This window comes from Agelaius phoeniceus, chromosome 10 (genome assembly GCF_051311805.1).
Source record: "Agelaius phoeniceus isolate bAgePho1 chromosome 10, bAgePho1.hap1, whole genome shotgun sequence".
Lineage (NCBI taxonomy): Eukaryota > Metazoa > Chordata > Aves > Passeriformes > Icteridae > Agelaius > Agelaius phoeniceus.
Genome location: NC_135274.1, coordinates 17,537,538 through 17,557,373, shown reverse-complemented (window position 1 = coordinate 17,557,373; position 19,836 = coordinate 17,537,538). Strand labels below are relative to the sequence as shown.

Below are 19,836 nucleotides of genomic sequence, written 5' to 3'. Positions count from 1 at the left end.
CTGGCTTGAACACAGGCTTGGAGGCTGCTGGCCCTCAAGAAGCCTCTGTGTCTGTCCCTGGCACCCAAAGTGGTGCCAATACCGAACTTTCCAATGGAAAACCGAGCGAGGTCAATGTGGTGCAGGTGCCTGGAGGAGCCTCGGTGAATGGGGGACCTTCTCCTGCTGCCAGCCTGGTCCCAGTGGCTCCAGACAATAGTGGTGTTTCCAATGGCGTGACCACCTCAGTGCCTGGCTCTCTGCTTCTCCCTGGACAGGGGCTGAGCTCGGGGCTGGCACCCAGTGGGGACCCCAACTCTGCCCCAAGCACCCAGAGTGGGAGCAGCCCCCTGCTGCCAGGCTCACCAGGTGGGCTGCCAGAAGCAGCTGGAGGTGCTCACTCGTGGTCTCTTGAAGATGAGGTGGCCTCAGGCATGCCAGCACCTTTGGGAGAAGCGTCCCCTCGTGCTCCCACATCCCCCAACGCTGCCCCAGTGCTGCCTTCTGCTCCACAGAGAGAGAATCCTGCAGAGGGGGCGTCTGCCAGCCCTGGGCCTTTGGCACGTGAGTCGATAGTGGGGTCCTCTGCAGGGGGAAAGGGAGAGCTGGGGGCTGCTGTGCCAGGGGGAGCTGCCTTGCTCCTGCCTCCCCAGCAGCCGGGAAGCCCCGGAGCCCCCTCTGGGGATGCTGACAGCCCCGCTCCTGGAGAAGGGAGCGCTGTGCTCCAGGGAACTGTGACAGGGCAGGGGGACGTAACCCATCTCCTTCCCAGGGCACAGATGGAGACTCACTCCCCACCTGGGGGGAGCCCAGGGCTCCTCGCCCTTCCTCCCTCTGGGATCACTGCTGGCAGTGGAGCAAAAACCCTGGGGCCAGGACCTGCTGGTGGCTCATCACCTGCTGCCCTGCAGCCACCCCTGGGCAGGGAGCTGACCACCAGCCTGGCACACAGAGCCCCTGCCACCTCTGGGTCAAGCTTTGCTGGAGCCTTCCCAGGCCGGGGGGGATCCCAGGGCGGGTCCCCAGCCACTGCACGCCCAGCCACATCCTGCAGCCCGGCCCCAGCCCCAGCAGCCCCTCTCCCCAGAGGCAGGGAGGTGCTTCCCAGGCCAGGAACAGCCACTGTCACCTCCCGTGCATCGTCCCCCGTGGTTCCAGCTCCACCAGGAGTGCCAGCAGCTGCCCCAGCCCTGCTGCCCAGTCCCACAGGTAGGTGATGCTCGCAGAGCAGCCTGGGTGGGACTAACACATCCAGTTTCCTGATGGACCATCCTCAGGGACATCCAGTGCCCAGAAAAGAAGGGATCTATTTGAAGGCAGGATCCTGGGGGAGATATGGCACGAGGAGCCCCTGCACGTGAGCTTGCAACGTTGGCAGGCTGAGTCTGCTTTAAATACAGTGCCATCAACTGGAAAACCCATACCCTCCAAATGATTTTTTTTTGACAGAAATAAATAGGGAGCTGAAGGCTGTAGAAGTCTCTAGAAAGAGCTGTGGGTGTTTAATTCTGTGCTGTCCCCTGCCACAGTCCTTGTACAATGTTCTTCCCCTCCTAATGGCAGTCATTCAGTGTCCCAACAGGGCTGGTTGAAGCAGGGGACAGTGACCACAAAGGCCATCATAGGAGGTTTAGGGCAGCTGTGTTTGTGTAAGGCAGTGAAAGGAGTGGGAACAAGCTCCTGCAAGGGAAGGTGACATGCAGAGTGTCCCTGGAGGCTTTAAGCAGTGTCCTCCCATCCTTCTGCTGCCCAGGTTCTGTCCCAGTAGAAGCAAGATAATTTCAGCCCTTTTAAATTTTTTGATACAGAACAAAAGCTTTGCTGTAAATGTGGTTTGGTTTTATTGTTTGTTTGTTTGTTTGTTTGCTTGCTTTTCCAGTTCCGGCTGTGCCCCTCTATGGGTATGGAGCAAGGGAAAATGATCAGGAGTACGTGGAAAGGAGAGTGGATTTTAATTCTCCACTTTTCAAGCCTGAGACTGGATTCCCATTTGGGAAAACCCTGCGCAGCTCTCTCTATGTGAGTCCACTTGGGCTTGACTCATTGGGCAATTGGCCATCACCTAAACCCCTGGGAGAGGCACCAGGTGCCTGGGATGGGACTGTTGTGGGGCTGAAGCTGCTGGGATGCTGCTGGGGTCTGTTTGCAGCAGGAGGTGACTTTGTGGCCATTTCAGCAGTGGCAGGTGGTGGCTTTCCTTGGGCATTGCTCAAAACAGACTTGGAAATGGGAGGGCTGCCCCCCTCCCATGCCAGGGAGTGCTGCTGGTCCTGACCTCACCTGATGGAGGGATCCCTCTGCTCAGTTCACAGACAATGGACAGATCATTTTCCCAGCCTCAGACAACAACATCCTCATGTACCCCAACCCTCCTCCCAGTGGCTTCAATGGCCATGAAGAGGTCCCCATGATCGCTGTGTTTTGGGACAACGCTGACTTCTCCAGAGGTGTTGGCACCACCTTTTACCAGGTGAGTGAAGCCACCTGGGAGCATGATTGCACGAAACACCTTTTGATTATAAGCTCATCATTTATTTTGTGGATGCCTCTTGAGATGGAGTCCATGAATGGTTTTCCCTTTTTTGAGCCAAATCTAAGAGCTGTTGGTGCTATGTCACCTCTTGAGCCATCCAAATCCCATCCAGCACTTTGGCTACAAGGGTCTGAGTGTGACCCCAGTCTAGGCCTGTTTTGTCCCACTGGGAGCTGACACAGGCATGTGTGCTCCCAACCCCCAGGAGTTCTCCACCCTCAACACGGCCAAGCCGCCGTTTGTCCGTGACGTGGAAGCGAAGGTCCGGCGGTACCTGAGGTCCTCCTACTCTGCAGCCTGGACCCTGAAAATCACCTGGGAGAAGGCACCTGTCCATGCAGCACGGACTGACACCCGGAAGGTGAGGGCTGATGGGACACAGGCGCTGTTGAGTTGTCAAAAAACACCAAGACCTGCAGGCAGTGACCTTCTCTGTGCCTGAATATAAGAACCAGTTTTGTGACAAAGGCCAGTCTTGAAGAATTTTGCCAAAAAGGACTGGGCTGTGCCCGTGTTTTGGTGGTTTTCAGGTTTTTTGAGGGACACCTTTAGTTGAACTTCCCCCATTCCATAAAACCTTTCTCTTTAGGTGGTGGGAGTTTATTGCACACCAGAAATGCTGTTTTTCAGAGGCATAAAACTGGGTGAATTTGAAGCTTGTCATGGAACAGTTTCAAAGTAAAGCCATCACATTTTCCATGTGAAATGTGAACCAGGCCTAGCTGTGTGTGCCTTGTTTCCCTCCAGACCTCAGTCTGGCCCTTCCCCAGCAAGCACTGCCCCACACCCTGAATTTTAAACCCCACATCTTCATTCACTTTCTTACCTGTCTGCAACACTTCTTCCCAGACAATCACATACCAGGCTGTCCTGACCACTGATGGCTTCAGGTCCTACATCCTGATGCTGTACCAGGATGGAGGCATGCAGTGGGATTACACCAGGCTCACTTCCACCAATGTGCTCATTGGCTACACCAGGTACAGCAGCTCAGCACCCCATCCCTGCCTCCTCTGAGCACTGGGATGCATCCCACCCACAGCTCCCACTGGTTGAATCCTTCCCCCATATCCCAGGGAGTGCCCTACAAGGATGAGGACAGCCCAGATGTGGTCTGCATGCCCATATATTCTAACATATAGGGGCCTCACAAACAAATTCGCTCCATTAGGGACTGGATCATGCTGCAGCATGTTGTCTTGCTGGGCTGTGCTTGTTGTAAGATCCACAAATCCCTCTAGAGTCCTGGGCCCCCAGCATCCTGGCAGTTTGGGTGGAAGGAGTGGGAAATAGGGGATGTTTGCTGAACTTTGCACCAGCCGAGGGAAGGGATTTCCGTGCTTGGCCGGAGCAGTTGCTTCCTGCCTCCTCGCATTACGTCTCTCCCCGTACACGCTGTCTCCAGGGCTTTCTCATTAGCTGCTTGCTGCAGCTGGGTAAGGAAAAGGTGGCCTGGATGGGAAGCACAGGCAGCACAGACGTGTGTGCCTGTGAGTGACCACTTGTGGGTTTCTCCTCCAAATCGCCCGGCAAAATGCTGGAAACCATGGAAGCTGCTCCTGAGGGTCTCCAGATGCCTGTGGGCTCAGTCCCTGATGCAGCAGGAGTGTTTGTAGCACCCAAAAAGAACTGTACCCCATATGGAGGAGGAAGCAGGCTGGGGCAGCTCATGCCTTTGCCCTCCTGTCCCAAGAGCTGTCATGTGGGTGCTGCAGTTCCACTGGCACAGGGTCAGGATGGCTGAAGGGCAGGCTGGGGCTGGGGCTGGGGCTGGGATAATCCCACTCAGGAAGAGCAACCCCTGATTTTTTCTCTTTTCTCTTCACTCAGTGGGGATGGCTTTTACCACAACGATGATCTGACTAAGAGACCTCCAGCTGCCAAATATCGCCCTGACCAGTTCAGGGGCTACAACACAGGTAGTGCCACACAGCTGGGGTGGGTTCACAAGGAGGGGAATATTCCCAGGGAATGAAATCCAGCCTGCCCCTGTGGCAAGGCTCTCACTGAGTTCCCAAGGCCAGGCTTTCCCCCTGAAGCACATTTCCCCTGGGTACCCACTATGCCCTAAGGCTGAAACATCCCTGCTGTGCCCATGGTCACTTCTTGTGCCAATGGCTCTGTCCCAAGGCTTTCTTCTTTGACAAGAGCCTCTCCCCCTGTTTCCCTTCTGTTGAGTGGCTGTTGAACGTAGGGTGGAGGTCAACATGGGCTTAGCTTCTAGCATCAGCACCACATGACTCTCACCTTGAGACAGAACAGCCCCCGTGGTCCCCTTGGCCAAAGGTGACAGCTCATGGTTTCTCTCCCTGCTCAGACCTCCGTGGGTTGTGGATTTACAAGCTGGAGAGCCGCGTGGGCATCAACTACCGGCTGAAGTGCCTGGCGTGGACGGGGCAGCAGCAGGAGCCCCGGGCATGGAGCCAGGGCCTGCCCACCTGCCCCTGCTCCCTGCAGCAAGGGCAGCAGGACCCACGCTTCAAGAGCAGCCGTGGAGGCAAGTAAACATCCTGTACCTCACCCTCCCCATCCCCAAGCTGTCCTTCCCCACCTTTCCTGCAGGGGTGGGGGGGGTCCCACCTGGCAGGGTGGGCAGGGGACCCTAAGGAAAAGGAGAAGGGGGCTGGCCTACCCTTCAGAGACAGGAAAAGTGGGGAGGATTGAGGGCTGACCTCTTCTTGTCTTATTAGACTGGCCAGAGTTGGTCTGACCTGCATGGGGGTGCTGGGGACCAGGGTCTCCCCCTGGGGACTGCTTGGATGGTCTCCATCAGTTCCTCCAAACCCCTGTAGCACCGTGGGTGATGTGGGGGCAGTGCTGGATAACAAGGAGCCAGCTCTGGCCCAGTCCTTGCCCTGAGGCAGGTGTGCTGGCCGGGCAGAGCTGCCTGAAGCCCACTGGTGCCCATTTCAGGCAGGTGGGGTGCCCGTGTCTCCATGCTGCACTCGGCCTCCCCCAACCAGCACGGCGCCGGCGTGCGCTGCCTGTACGACAGCCAGGACCAGCTCATCGAGGGGAGGCAGGAGAGGTACTGGAGGAACTCCAGGCAGGCGTCACCCTACCGTGGTAAGCACAGCCAGCCTTGGCATCCCCTGCCTGAGGCTGGCATTGTTTAGCCTGTAAATAATTTTAATCTCTGTGCCAACCTGCTTCCTGACATGCTGTTTCCCTTGGAGGGAGTGTGGAGCTGCCAAAAGCCTCGCCTGGAACCGGCCCATCTCCCTCCCCTTCCCTTCAGCCCCTCACTGTCCTTTTTGCCCCCAGACCAGGAGCTGAAGCTGTATGACTGGTGCTGTAATCGGGCGGGCAGTGCCCACCTCTGCGCCCGCTACAGTGAGAAGAGGCCGAAGATCGGCTGTGATGGATACCAGTCCCCCAGCATGGGTGGGTCTGCAGCTCATGTGCACTGGGGTGGTGCTGTCTTGGTGCCCAGGGCTGGGAGGGGAGTAGGAATGTCCCAGCCTCCCTGTGGTTAAGGCAGCAAGAGCCCTGAGCAGATGGCGGATGGGTTTTGGGGTGCTCAGGTGCAGGTTGTGCCATGCCCTGGGCTGTGTGGGGTGTGGAGGCATCTCCCTCAGCACATAACCACCAGCACAGTCTGGAGGTAATGGCACAGGGAGGTGAGGAGGACCACAGCAAATGTGGTTATGGTGTAAGCTGATGTGGGGCTTTCTTGCAACCCTCAACAGATTCCTCGGAGGAGGCAGAGAATGACTCAGATGAGCAGATAGGTGAGCAGGACTGTGGGATCTCCTTTCCCTCTATCCCTGTGCCCCTGCAAGAAAATGCCCTGGGGCTCCCAGCTTGCCCCTCAGGGAGAAGGTGGCTGAGCAAATCTCATTTCTTCTTTGCAGATGGAGAGGACAAGTAACTGGGAGGTTGCACACCTGCAGCACGTTCTGGGCCACGGCTGATCCTCAAGCCCTTTGATCTGCTCTTCCCCTGTGTCCCCCCACAGAACCCATCACCCCTGCCCACCACGCAGGGCAGCTCACTTGGCCAGAGCCTGCAGTTGCCTGCCTGGCCCAAATTCACATTTCTAACCCTGCTTGTCCCAAGGATTCAGTTGCTTTAGTTGTCCTTTCCCAGATGCAGCTGGGGGGCAGAGCTGGTGGGGAGGTGGGCAGGTACCCCCCACTGCACACACCACCCTTGTCCTTCCCACATCCCACTGTGCTCCCATGCTGCAGGGTGAGGCTGGACCCCTGGGAAAGGGTTAAACACCACACATGGGTTGACTATGGTCAAGCCCTTAAACGCCAGGGTGCACCAGGCTTGTCCTGTGAGCCTGTCCTGTCTTGTCCCCCACTTCTGTTTCCCAGCCATCCCTCCCTGAGTGGTCCCTGGGCCCTGTCTCTCCTTCAGGAGAAGGGACAGTTCTCCAGATCAAGCCAGAATCAGATCAATACATCTGCTGGGTGTGTGAGGCCAAAATGCAACCCCATGATCAGAAATGTTGGCAGAAAAAATAATTTTTTGTGTGTAAGAGAGCACCTTCCTTTCTTAAAAAAAATTAAATCATTGTCAAATCTTGTTTGTTCAATAAGACCTTGGAAAGGTTTGAGCATCCCTGATCCTGCAGCAGCCATGTCCTCTGCCAAACTGGGGTGGGAAGCAGTGACAGAGCAGGCTTGGAGCAGCAGGATTACAGGATATTTCTGTTCCTGGCTTTAGTACTGGAGATACACCTCAGCCAGGGTCTAGGGCAGTGAATGGGGTGGGAGTTGGGGATCTGATGGGGTCTGATATACCCTCCTTGGGTCAGCATCTCCCACTCACCAGGGCTGAAGGGCTGTGGGATGTTTGTAGGGGCCAAAGCCTGACCTGTGTGATCTGAGCCACTGTAAGCAGTGTCCATGAGAGCAGTGTCAGGAGACTTGCAGGTGTGTAGGGAAAATGAGGGGATGAAGCCACCAAAAAATTTACATCCATTTTCACTTTGGCTCTGTGGAACCAGTAGAAAGCAAGGACTTGAGGGCTCAATGATAGTGAAGCAGAGACCCTTGAGGTGCAGACAATTTAACAGCAAGCCAACATTTTTGGTTTATTCTATTTGGTTCCTAAGGGATTACAATCACTGCATTGCCCCACCTGGCCCTGCTCTCAGGGGATCTGCAGGGTCTGGTTATATTGCACTAGCACATACCCCTGGTGCAGGCACATTCAAGGATGATCCCAGGTGTCTCTGCAGCTCCTCAGGAAAGGTGAAATCCTCCTGCTTTGGTCACCCAACATAAACACACATTCAGAAAAGCACCTCCTCCAGAATCCTCCCAGAACCCAAAAGGCAGCTGCCTGTCCCCTGCTTCCATGTGTTGCTGCTGCTGGAGACCTCGAGAGTGAGCAGCGGAGCAGGCAGCAGTGTCTGGCTCCCCTGTGAGCCTGGAGGTGCCAGAAAAGGACTGGTGGCAGGTTAGGGCTGCTGGGGGGACTGGCTTGGAGGCACAATGTGGGGTCTCTGGATCCTTATCTGTAAAGGAGGAGCAGGCCATGCAGTCAGTGTGGCACTGGCTCTGTGCTTTGTGACGCTGGTGTGGATCCCAGAGCCGGCCAAAGCACCGGTGATACCTCAGGATGAGGCACAGCTCCTGAGCTCCTTTGAGGCACAGGGCCAGGATTCAGAGCCCAGCCCAAAGTTCCCAGCCCCAATATCCCATGGAAACAGTAACCTGAGGACAGACCTGGACTGAGGGGTCAATGGCCTGGAGCTGCAGTTTCCAATGCCTTTCCAGGGAGTGGGAGTTGGTGGGCTCTGCTTGTTCTCCTGCCATAGTTAAAGCTGGAGCAGGGAAGATGAGTGGAGCTTGAGGACTGGGGTGAAGCAGAGCCTTAGTGAGGGGAGTTTTACAGGCATGTACTCACAGGAGAAGGGTCGTGTCCTCCACAAGGTCTCCTTGGCCCTGAGAGGGAGGAACAGAATAGGGAGAACATGTCAGCAGAGAGAGAACCCCCTGCCTGATGCTGGGGTCTGGGTCAGACAGCAAAGGGGAGCAGTGACTGACTGATGGGGCTGTAAGAGGAGGAAAAACTCCAGTTGTGCACACACAATTTCTTGCCTTGCCACAAATGCAAATGAACAGAGGAACTTCCCAGAGATCCCTGGCTCCAGGGCTGGCAGGGAGCTGGGAGCAGGGGCAGGACACAGCTCCAACTAGAGCCAGGGGCTTGGAGAGCCCCTGAGTGTGGATGCCTCTGCAGGACCAAGGGCTAGGGAGGGGGGAAGGAGATGCTGGTTCTTCCACCCCAGTCTTGCACTTTGCCATTGTTCTGTTAACTCCCTGCTCTGCAGAAGAGCAAGGTTCAATTGTTAAACCACTTTTCCCTGCTCCAGGCCACCTCTTTCCAGACCCATGTGAATTGAAGTGGAAATCATTTGGGTGGTATGCAAATTAAAATTAAATAGAAAACCCATCTGTAACCAAGTATTGGGTGGGATGAGGAAGAAATGCAACACTCCCTAACATGGGGGAAAAAGGAAAGCTAACATTCAACCCACTGATGCTATTGCACCCCTGAGCAACAGATGTCTGGAAAAGGGGCTGAAGATATTAAAAGGCCACCCAACCCCTCTCCCAGGGCAGGGTCCCCCTGTCCAAACCAGACGAGTTCTACCAGTGGTGGATCTTTGAGATGAGGATTTTTGGTCAGTTTTTCTCTCTGACACCCAGCCAGCACCCAGCCCTGTGCAGGCCCCGCCTGTGGCTCACCTCCGGTGCCGGTGGCGGTGGCAGAGGCGCAGGGCCAGGCAGGCGGTGGCAAACAGGAGGCAGAGCAGAGCCAGGGCTCCCAGCAGGATGCCGAGGAAGGCAGCCAGGCTGATGGCCAGCCACTCACAGCGGAGGCCGGCCGGAGAGTAGATGGAGAAGGGCAAGCAGCTGTGGATGGGGAGGGAGGAGCTGAGCTGCTGCGGGAGAAGCAGCTGAGCAGGGTGGCCTTGTCCACCCCAGGGCTGCTGCTACCTGCACGTGGGCCCCTCGGGCAGGTGCTGGCATTGGCCACCGTGCTGGCAGTAGCCCATCTTGCAGGGGGAGATGCAGATGAAGCCGATGGTCCCCATGTAGTGGAGCTGGTAGCCTTTGTAGCCGTAGAGAGAGCAGGGGAAATAGTCCCTCAGTTCATCCACTGTCACTGGGGAGGGAAAGCACATGGGTTCGGCCTTGCAGCAGCACCCCTTGATGCTTCCCCAAGCCTCCCCAAGCTGGATCTATGCCTGGGGTTGGGAGGCTGCCCACCGATCTCCCCCATGGGTGTGAGCCAATCCCTGGGGCACTCAGGGTTATGGGGACAATGGGGACAGGAGGGTTCTCCCCAGCTCAGTGCCAGGAGCACTCACGCTTCACCAGGTCAGTGATGTTGTCCCGGTGCAGGCGCTGGAAGAGCAGCCCCGGGCCCGCCTCCCGCCGCCGCCGCCGCCCGTTGAAGGCTCCGGTGATGGCCGCGGGCAGCTCCTCGTTCAGGAAGCGGATGACGGTGCCCCGGCTGTCATAGGCAAACTCGGACACCACCACGAAGGTGAAGCCATCGCTGTCTGTCCTGCAGGGAAAAGAGGGGTGCTGGTGGAGCTGCTGCTGCCTCTCGGAGTGACTGAGCCTCACCGTGCCTCAGTATTCCCATCTGGGCCATAGCAAGGAAGGGATGAGGCAGGAGGGGAAGGTGCCAACAGACTTGTGTCTCCAAGGGTTTACCAGCATCAGGGCTGGAAAACAGACTCTGAGCTGGGGAAAGTGCCCTTTGTGCACCAGACTCTCTGGCCCCACGCTCAGCCCTGCCTCACCCGATCCTTGGAGTGGTCACAGGCTGCTTCACATCTGACTCACATCTGGGTGATGTTGGTGTTGCTCTGGAAAGCCTTTACCTCCAGGGAGTTCAGGATGGCTGAGACCTGCAGTGAGGGGAGCAGGAAGGCATTAGGGCACATCAGAATGACACCAGCATGGGGAAAGGTTGAAGAGTGATGCAGGCGTCGTGGCCAAGCCCCAAGGGCTGCTCTGGCCTTTGGTTCATTTGCTGGGGACTTGGCACTGGGCCACGGCTGCAGCCATCATCATGAAATTGGTGCTTCCTCCCTCTGGGCTTGTGGATCTGCTGGAGCCCCAGAGATCCCATGGGAGGGCATCCAGAGGCTTGCCCACCCCCAGCTGCCATGCTGCCCAGTATGCCAGTGTGTGCCCTGCTCTGAGCCCACCCCCCCAGTGACATACAGTGCTGTTCACTTCCTCAGCAGTGGCGCTTTGCAGTGTCCTGATCCTCATCTGGATGCTTCTCCGAGGGAGAGCTGCTGGGGGAAAGACACAGTGGTGGCTCTGGCACCCCAGGAGCAGGGTGAGTGGGGCTGGGTTTCACCCCACGCTGGGCACAGGTACCCACCTGAGCTGGGCAGTGGCTGAAAATCCCCCCCTGCCACCAGGCAGCGCTGGTCGGTGAAAGCCGGGGGGCAGGAGCAGGTGGGGGCACAAGTGATGGGGTGAAGGTGGCAGCGTCCCCCGTTGCTGCAGTAGCCCTCAGGGCAGGAGTGGTAGCCACAGGCTGAGCCACAGCCTGGCCTCTCACCTGTGCAATGGAGAGCATGGTAGAGGCATGAACCTGGCTGCAGAGTAGAGCTCCAGCTCTCTGAGCCATCCTCAGCTGCTCCATAAGGCCTTTCTTCCAAGTTTTGTTTTTCTTTTATGTGTTAGGAATTTCAATATTAATTCAAGTAAAAGCCCCACTCCCCCTCCTTCTGGCTGGAGCCATTTGCCCTTCTTAAATCCCAGCATTAGAACAAGAGCAAAAGCCATCAACTCAACCCCACCAAAGCAATCTGAAAATAGGGCTTGATTTAGCCCCCAGCCTCCGCATGTGCATTTGAACTTTGCTGGGATGAGAATTTTTTTCTCAAGGAGAAAAATTGCATGGGAAAAATTTCTCTTCCCAGCAGATTAGTGAGATCGACAGCCTGGGAACACGAGTGGTGGCTGGATTCTGGTCCCTTCTGCTAATGACAGCAAGGGCTTGGGCACAGCACTCAAGCAGCTCCCCCTTCTCTCCTCTCTGGCCAGCCTGGGTCCCTCAGGAATTCTCTCCCACAGAGCCTGGGGTGATGGCGAGGAGGACCATGCCTGCCAGGGATCCCATACTCACCCTGCTCACTGGCCAGGCAGGAGCAGACGTAGCTGCCCACAGTGTTGGTGCAGGTGCTGTTCCCTGGGCACTCCATCCCCTGCGTGCACTCATCGATATCTGCTGAGACACCGCCCCATGGCACCGGGACAAACAGCCTGGCTGGGGTCCCAGGGGGCACGCTGTGAGCCCTCATCACCTGAGCAGTGCTCTCCATCCCCCGTCAGGCCAGCTGGGCAGGGGCCACAGCCACTGGAAGGGTCACATCCCACGCCAGGGAAGCATCCCTGGGAGCAGGGGTCGGGAGGGTCCTGGCAGAGGGCACCTGAGTAGCCGCTCTCGCATCTGCAGGCTGCCAGCTGGGAAGGGGATAGTGACACTGGCTTAGGGAACGGGAGGAGGACGGGGGGACAGAGAAGACAGCCAGCACAGCTGGCATGGGGGCAGGCTCAGTGTGTCACCAGAGGAGCTTTCTGGTACACTACCTGCAGGGAAGACTCCCTGAGAGTGACAGTGTTGCTGTAGTCACAGTCCTGGCTCCTGCTGCATCTGCAAAGGGTGAAGCGGAGCTGGAGGAGTGCAGAGATGTTGTTGGAGCCAACAGCCTCCAGGTTGATGGTGAATGGGGCTGTCCCACGGGGCTCCCATACGAGGGTGCCATTCTCTGCCGGGAGGAGAGGTAGGAGTTAGAGATGGCAGAGGAATTCCATCCCATTCCTTCCCATCCCAGCTGCTCCATCTCTCCCTCCTTACCCGATATGTTGAGCTCTGGTGAGAGATGAGGAATGAAGCGTGCACCCTCCCCCAAGGCATGGTATTGCCTTGTGACCTTCTGTGTCCTGAAGGCTGTGATTGATGCATCACCGGTGATGACGGGAGGGAAGGCATCTGAGGAAAGAGCAGCCCAGCACACATGTGGCCTTGTCACCCCTTGGCTCCAGCTCCCTCCTGGTGAGGATGGGACCCCAGGCAGATGCTGTCATGGCTGCCCACCAACAAGGCCCTTATATTGCACAGCATGTGTGTGGCATCTCCCAGGTTGGGAGAGAAGCCAGAAATGCAGTTCCAGGAAATGCAATTCCAAAACCTTGATGGCAACTGTCCTGCTGGTGGCATCTCCCAGGACTGGAGACAAGCCAGCTGGGCAGTGCAAATCCAAGACCTTGGTGACTTGTCTTCTGTCTCATATGAAGCAAGAGAGCCCAGGAAAGGAGCAGGGCACTGCCCAGTTACATCCAAGCCATGCCCTCTCAGAGGTGAGGATGTGCTCCACTTACTGAGTGCTGTCTTCCTCTGCTGGAAGTCGGCTGCAAGGCTCTGTGTGGCCAGGCCCAGGGCCAAGTTCCCTGTGCTCAGTGAATCATAGATGCACTCCTTGCTGCCATGACACTGAGAGGCCACCAGCTCGTACTGGCTTTCGTTCTCCCGCCGCAGCCGAGACAAGAAGAAGGGTGTGAAGTTCAGTGCTGGTGAGTCCAGAGGCTGAGTGAACAGGCTGTGCTCCCCGACAGCCCCTGCAAGAGAGCACGCCATGGGTACAGGCCATTTTAAGGTTTGTTGTACTTTAGGGTTCCTTTTCACGAGGCAGTGAGGACACCAAACACCTCCCCTTGACATTGCTTTTGCTCAGGCAAATGTTTAAATGTCTCAAACCAAAGCATGGCCAGAAGGTGCAGGAAGGAGAGGATCATCAAGAGGGATCCTAAGCCTGGACTTACAGGTCATCCCATAGCTGTAGATCTCCTCCTCACTGCTGTTCACAGGGATGCTGGTACCATTTGGCATCTGGAAGTCATCTGCAGGGTCATGGTCCCACACACCTGGTGGAGCATCACCAGAGTGCTGGAATCCCCCATGCCAGGGTTGACCTCCTCTCTGGTGCAGGCCAGTGTTTAGGTTATACCCAGGTGTCCCTGCCCTCACAAGCACAATGCCCAGTTTTCTACTTTAGAGTGGGAAGAGAATTTGCACCCGGCTCTGGCAGAGCCCTCACCCAGGAGGCCGCTGGTGCTGTTGCGGTACCAGTCGGGGAGGCTGCAGAGCACGCTGAGGATGCCAGAGGTGGCCGAGACAGAGACAGCCACGCTCCCATCGAGGACGGCCGTGACAGAGGAGGAGTTGACCAGCAGGACACCAGGGCTGTAGTACACCTCATCACCCAGGTCTGCAAGAGAAGGAGAGCACAGAGGGACAAGCCATGCAAGGCTGGCACCTGAAATGACAACCATGCACTCCTGGAGGGGAGTGCTCCCCATCCACCCCACCTAGATCAGAGGCAGGCACAGGTGAGAGACATTTAATGGAGCCCAGGGTGGCTGCCCTAGCACTGGGCAGACTGGTCCCAGGGGATGGGGTCATTTCTGGTCCCCCCCACATATATTTAGCATTTAACAATAGATCCTGCTCACCTTGGGAATAGGAAAACTGGATGGTTTCATTGTTCAGGAGGACTTGGATGTCATCCTGGCTCCCCAAGGTCCACTCAACCTGAAAATCATGGTGGATGTCCCAGTCAGCCCCTCTGCTTGTCCCTTCCTGCTGTCCCTCCGTGCTGGGAACAATTCTTAACTCTGTCCTCCTCCAGCCCAGGAAGAGAGGCTCAGCCCTGGGGCCTGTGTTGGTGTGTTCTCCACCCCAGCAGACACACAGTACAGCAGCTTTGATGTTTGCACCGAAGAGGACAGAGAGCTTCCTGTCACCTTGGTAAGGGACATGCCCAGGCCACCACCACTGCTCAGCTGACCTTGACAGCATGGAGAGCTGTGCTGGGGGGCTCCCAGCCCTGAGCCCCCTCCTCATGCTGTTCAATGCCTGTTCCTGGTGACACCAGGACATTCTGCTTACTGAAGCTAAATGGGTGTGGGGAGCAAATCTGCAAAGTCAGGAAGAGCAGTCACTTGTGCTAAAGTGTCAGGATGAAGAATGTGCAATGGAAGAGGTGGAGCAGGCCATGTTCCTCCAGAGTCTCCAGCCCTTGCTGGCCTGTTTGCAGGAGGTGTTAGACCTGTGCCTGGTGAATATTAGTCCATCCCCCCATTAATGGTAGTTTGTTGGAGTGGTGGGAGGTGGCAGGAAAAGGAGAGGGGTTGCCTCTTGGGTCCCACCCACTTGTAGGTGATGCTGAGGTGATGCCCAACTTGCCACAGAGGTCTCTCCCATTACAGGATCAAACTCATACCCAGGGCATTCCTACTCACTGTTGTGGTGGTGTTGGAGATGTATTGGGCAGCAAAGGCCACAAAGTTGGTGGCCTGGGCCATGCCAGTCTGTGCTGTGCGCCCATGCAAAACGAAGCTGGTCTGGGCATCACTGGCCAGCAGCAGGACAAAGTCCCCGAGCCCATTGAAGGTGTAGGTGAGTCCATCCAGGGTGGTGATGTGAGGGTCCCCAAAGGCACCAGCTGGGGTCCAAAGGAGACAGAAACATTTTAGGCAGAAGAAGAAGAGCAAATGCTGGTGTCATTTCAGGGAGGAGAGCAGCCCCAGAGCTGCTCAGTGGTGGCTCAGCAGTCCCCACTGGCATGTTGCAGAGTGTGGCTAAAGCATGGGGTCCAGGCACAGCTCAGTGCCCTGGCACAGCAGAGGCAGAGCCTGGGCACTCACCAGGGGTGGGTGGCACATATCCTTCACAGTCAACCCTCGGTCTCTTCTCAGCAAACCTGGCACAGAACAGGGGCTTCCCCACACGCCGGCAGCACCAGTTGAACGCTTCCAACTCCGTGTCTGTGGAGGAATGTGATGGGGTGTGTCGGGGCCTGTGCTTGATTCTTGGGGTATTTTAGGGTGAGGGAATGCCAGTTCCCACTTACCAGTGGTGGTGTGGAAGGGGGGGCTCCATGCTCTCTCCTGCCAGCCTTCGAGCAAGCTCCCACCTTGGTACAGACATCGTACCCCAGCTCCAGCTGGGCTGGGGGACGCAGTGCGCAGCATCCTCACAGAGGTGTCTGCTGGGCCTGAAATAGTGGGGGGGTCACAGCTGCCCCCAAAGCAGGAGGGGACCACATCCCCACCCTGCAGCTGGTGCTGGGGGGCTGTCCTTGGCACCTCTGCTCCAGTGGTAGCGGGGATCCAGCTCTGCCTGGGGCCGGGAGCAGGGGCAGGGCGGCAGCTGGCTGTTCCAGGTGGCCGGCGCTGGCTCCGTGTCCAGCCACGCCAGGCACTGCAGCCTGTAATTCACCCGGGAGCGACTGTCCAGTCTGTAAATCCACAGCCCACGCACATCTGGGGGAGCAACCACAGAGCAACACTGCTCAGCCAGGGTCTCTGCCTGTGCTGAGGGATCCCGTGGGACAGCTGTCCCTGGCCACTGACCTCACACGAGGTCTCCAGGCTCCCTCTAGAGCCAGCGGGGCTGTGGCAAGCCACAGGAGGATATGGGACACCTACAGTCTGCTCTGGGTGGCCAGCTCTTGCCCAGTAGCTTTGCTGGCCCAGGGATGGGTGCTGGGGACATGCTCCTGGCACAGAGCACACAGCTCCTTCCATCCCCACCCTCCCCAAGGGCCCCCCGGTGCCGTACCAGAGCCGGTGCTGCTGTGCTGGTCTGGTCGGTACTTGACAGCTGGTGGCTCCTGAGTCAGCTCGTTGTTTTGGGCATAGCCATTGCCACTGTGTGGAGAGAGGAGGTTTGAGGTCATCCTTCCAACACAACCCTCCTCCTCCCCCCACGGAGCAGCTGGGGTGGGAATTGCTGCAGTTTGCAAGAGAAAGGGTTTAAGTGGGGCAGGATTGCTACAGGAGTGGGAGCTGGGCTCTCCTGGGGGTAATGCCTCTGACAGTCTCAACACAGTGCTGGAACAGATCTCTGCTGTCCCAAAAGGCAGTGACAGGCGTGCAGCACCTGGAGAAGCCGATGAGCACGTTGGCTGCAGCCAGCCTGCTGTAGTCCCAGCGCATCCCCCCGTCCTGGTAGAGCAGCAGGGCAAAGGAGCGGCTCCCGTCGGTGCTGAGCACTGCCTGGTAGGTGCTCGTCTGGAGAAACCCAAGGCACCCCCTTAGTGCTCCCAGAGCCTCCCCTGCTCTCCCTGCAGAGCAGACTGAGGCTTGAAACAGCCACCAGCACTCCTCTCTGTCACCTGGTGTGTCACTGCTCACCTGAGTGTCATCCCTCCGGGATGGGTACGCTGGAGCTTTCTCCCACGTCACCTTCAAGGTCCATTTTGCTACATAGGGGATTTTTAGGTATTTCTCAATCTTTGCTTCCACATCTTGAACAATGGGGTCTTGGGTAGAGCTGAGTGTAGAATACTCCTGCCAGATGGCAAGAGAGAGAATTAAATGAGTGAGCTGGGAACTGGATTATGCCAGAACACCTCTGGTGGCCCTCACCTGGTACCAAGTGGTGCCAACACCCTTGGAGAAGTCTGCATCATCCCAAAAGGCAGCCACCATTGGCAAGCTCTCCCGGCCAGTGAAGCCCCGGGGAGGGGGGTTGGGGTTGGTTGGAACATAGTTGTCCGTGGGTGGAAAAATGATCTGTCCATTATCTGTAAACTAACCAAAAGAACTTGTTATTTGCTGACTGGGATAGCTTTTAGCCTCCATGGGTGAGCAGAAACCAACCATTTTAAATGTTAAAAAAAAAAGATATTCAGATGAAATTTAGTTTCTACTCCATTTCAATGTTTGGGTTTTTTTACCAAAAAGGCAGCACATCCGTTATGTGCTCACCAAAGGGGGCACTCACATAGAGAGCATCTCGCAGTGACTTCCCAAAGGGAAATCCAATTTCTGGCTTGAACAGGGGTGAGTTAAAATCCACCATCCTCCGGACGTACTCTTGATCCCCTGCTTCCACGCCAAAGGGGTAGAGTGAAGTCGCTGGCTCTGCCATGGGCAGGAGATCAATGAAAAAGGTGTGAAATCATTAATGTCTGCTTTATCCATCCTGCAGCCAGGACAAACCCACCTGCTTGCTGCCAGGATGCTGTGCCTCTGCTCTGATGGATTGTAACCCAATTTTCAACCCACTTTTGGGATGCTCTCAAATGTCCTATTTTGCCTTTTCCCATTAATCTGGCAGCCCAATGTGCAATGCAGATGAGACACCCCGGACCAGGCCATACCCTCATCCATCCCAATGCTTGACTGGCTGAAAACCCCTTTCCTACTCTTGTCCTTGGGAAAAAGAAAATCTACTTACTGATAAGCTCATGGGTGGGTTGGGGCTGAGGTGCAGGAGTTCTGTGCCCAGTGGTGGTGTGGGCAGATGTGCTCACTTGGGTGGATGGTCCTCTCTGTGTCCCAAAGGTGTGAGACAGGGTGGTGGCAGGGCTGGTGGTGGCTGGTGGTGTCACTGGTGCTGTGGTGCCTGGGAGACTTCCCACCTCCTTGGCTGGGCTCACTGGGGCTGTGGATGCAATAGCTGTGGTGCCTCCTGCCATGGTGCCTCCTGCAGTGGTGACAGTGGTGGCAGTGCTGCTGCCTGCGGGGGTGGCAGTGGTGTTCCCTGCAGTGGTGGCAGTGATGTACCCTCCAGCGGTGGCTGTGGTGGCAGTGGTGGCAGTGGTGGCAGTGGTGTTCCCTGCAGTGGTGGCAGTGGTGGCAGTGGTGTTCCCTGCAGTGGTGGCAGTGGTGCTGCCTGCAGTGGTGGCAGTGGTGGCAGTGCTGTTCCCTGCACTGGTGGCAGTGGTGCTGCCTGCAGTGGTGGCAGTGGTGTTCCCTGCAGTGGTGGCAGTGATGTACCCTCCAGTGGTGGCAGTGATGTACCCTCCAGTGGTGGCAGTGATGTACCCTCCAGTGGTGGCTGTGGTGGCAGTGCTGTTCCCTGCAGTGGTGGCAGTGCTGTTCCCTGCACTGGTGGCAGTGGTGCTGGCCATGGTGCTCCCTGCAGCAGTGGCTGTGGTGCTGCCTGTGCTGATGGCTGTTTTCTCCTTCCAGGCAGGTGCCCCTGGAGATGTCTGGAAGGCAGGAGGTGACGTGCTTGCTGCTTGTCCCATGTCCTGGTAGCCGATGGATGCAGAAGTGGTGCCTGTAGCTGACTCGGTGGGAGTCTGTCCAGCTGCTGCCACCCCAGTTGCACCAACACCAAGCAGGGACAAGGGGGCTGTTGCGGCCTCCTCTGCTGGGCTGTGCAGGCTTGGGAAGGGAGAACCAGACACTGCAATAGCAGTGCTGGGACCAGGGACGCCCCAGGGTCCAAGAGTTGTCTCCAGCACGGGGGTACGTGCTGCTGGGGATAGGACAGGCTGCCCACCTCCGCTCGTCTCGCTGTGTGTCACAGCAGGGGATGGGGCCCTGCTGGTGCTGGTGGCCTGTGCTGTGGCAGGTGGCATGGCTGTGGTGACACTGGTCACAAAGGTGTCCCAGCCTGTGGAGGTGCTTGGCAGGTTAGTGTTGCTGGGGAACGTGCTGGTGGATGGTGTGGTGGCCGGCGTGGTGGCCAGGCTTGTGCCACTGGCATTGGAGTCAGGGACAAGGGTGCTGCTGGTGCTGGCTGAGGGTGCTGCACCCTCGGTGCTGCTCTCAGAGCTGGTGGTGTCCACATGGGCAGTGGTGCCTGTGGCACCTGTCTGGGGTGCAGCTGTAGCCTCCCACACATTTGTGTGGCCAGCAGCCAGCAAGGGGATCCCAGCAGTGGGCTTGTTCTCAGTGGCAGGTGGCTCTGGTGATGGCCTGGCAGTGACAATCGTGTGGCTGGGAGCTGGCCCTGCTGCACTGGCACCTGGGTTCTCCTCTGTGCTCACCTCCAGGAACCCCATCCCCGTTGCTTGCCCTGTGGTGCTGCCATTGGGCTGGGGGTCACCTGAAGCCCCCATTGCTTGCAGTGGGGCAGCCAGGGACAGTGGGGATGTGACTGCTGCCATCTCTTGGGGGATGCTGGATGGGGACACCTCCAGAGCCATCCCTACATTGCCTCTGCCTTCCAGGAGAGGGGAGACATCTGCTTGTGATGCCATGGGGACAGTGACTGCTCTGGGTCCTCCAGGGGTATCTGATACAGCTCTGCCAGTGCCTGGTGCAGTGTTCAGTGATGGCATCTCTGTTCCTGGAGCTTCCACAATTTGGGGCCCAGCCCAGAGCACTGGGGTTAGTGCAGATCTGGGTGTGATGCCAGTTCCAGGGATTGTTGAGCCTGCTGTAGGACCCGGCTGGCTGTGACTGGGGTGTGCATCAGGCACAGGCAGTGTGGCTTCGGTGTCCCCTGGCATTGTGGTGGCACTGCCACTGGCCAGTGATGCTGATCCCATCCCAGCTTCACTACTTGGAGTGTTGCTAACAAAGGAG

At 57.2% G+C, this 19,836-nt stretch overlaps 1 protein-coding gene and 1 long non-coding RNA gene across 2 annotated transcripts; one reads left to right on the top strand and one right to left on the bottom strand.

The window, feature by feature from the left end:
• The first annotated feature begins 5,474 nt into the window (after positions 1-5,474).
• Positions 5,475-6,216, top strand: LOC143694850 (uncharacterized). Its single transcript, XR_013183575.1, has 3 exons — positions 5,475-5,578; positions 5,777-5,896; positions 6,202-6,216. It is a non-coding gene; the product is annotated as an uncharacterized LOC143694850 (long non-coding RNA).
• Positions 6,217-7,618: 1,402 nt separating this feature from the next.
• MUC4 (mucin 4, cell surface associated) lies at positions 7,619-19,310 on the bottom strand. Its single transcript, XM_077183676.1, is given in 27 exon segments — positions 7,619-7,982; positions 8,194-8,291; positions 8,375-8,412; positions 9,220-9,387; positions 9,472-9,640; positions 9,846-10,045; positions 10,330-10,394; positions 10,714-10,787; positions 10,880-11,062; positions 11,633-11,731; positions 11,811-11,970; positions 12,097-12,275; positions 12,365-12,537; positions 12,540-13,125; positions 13,330-13,431; positions 13,605-13,775; positions 14,020-14,098; positions 14,809-15,011; positions 15,214-15,333; positions 15,420-15,563; positions 15,655-15,831; positions 16,130-16,218; positions 16,451-16,581; positions 16,705-16,860; positions 16,939-17,103; positions 17,297-17,436; positions 18,230-19,310. Coding segments are annotated over 27 exon segments (5,007 nt in total). The 3' UTR covers positions 7,619-7,925.
• Positions 19,311-19,836: the final 526 nt, after the last annotated feature.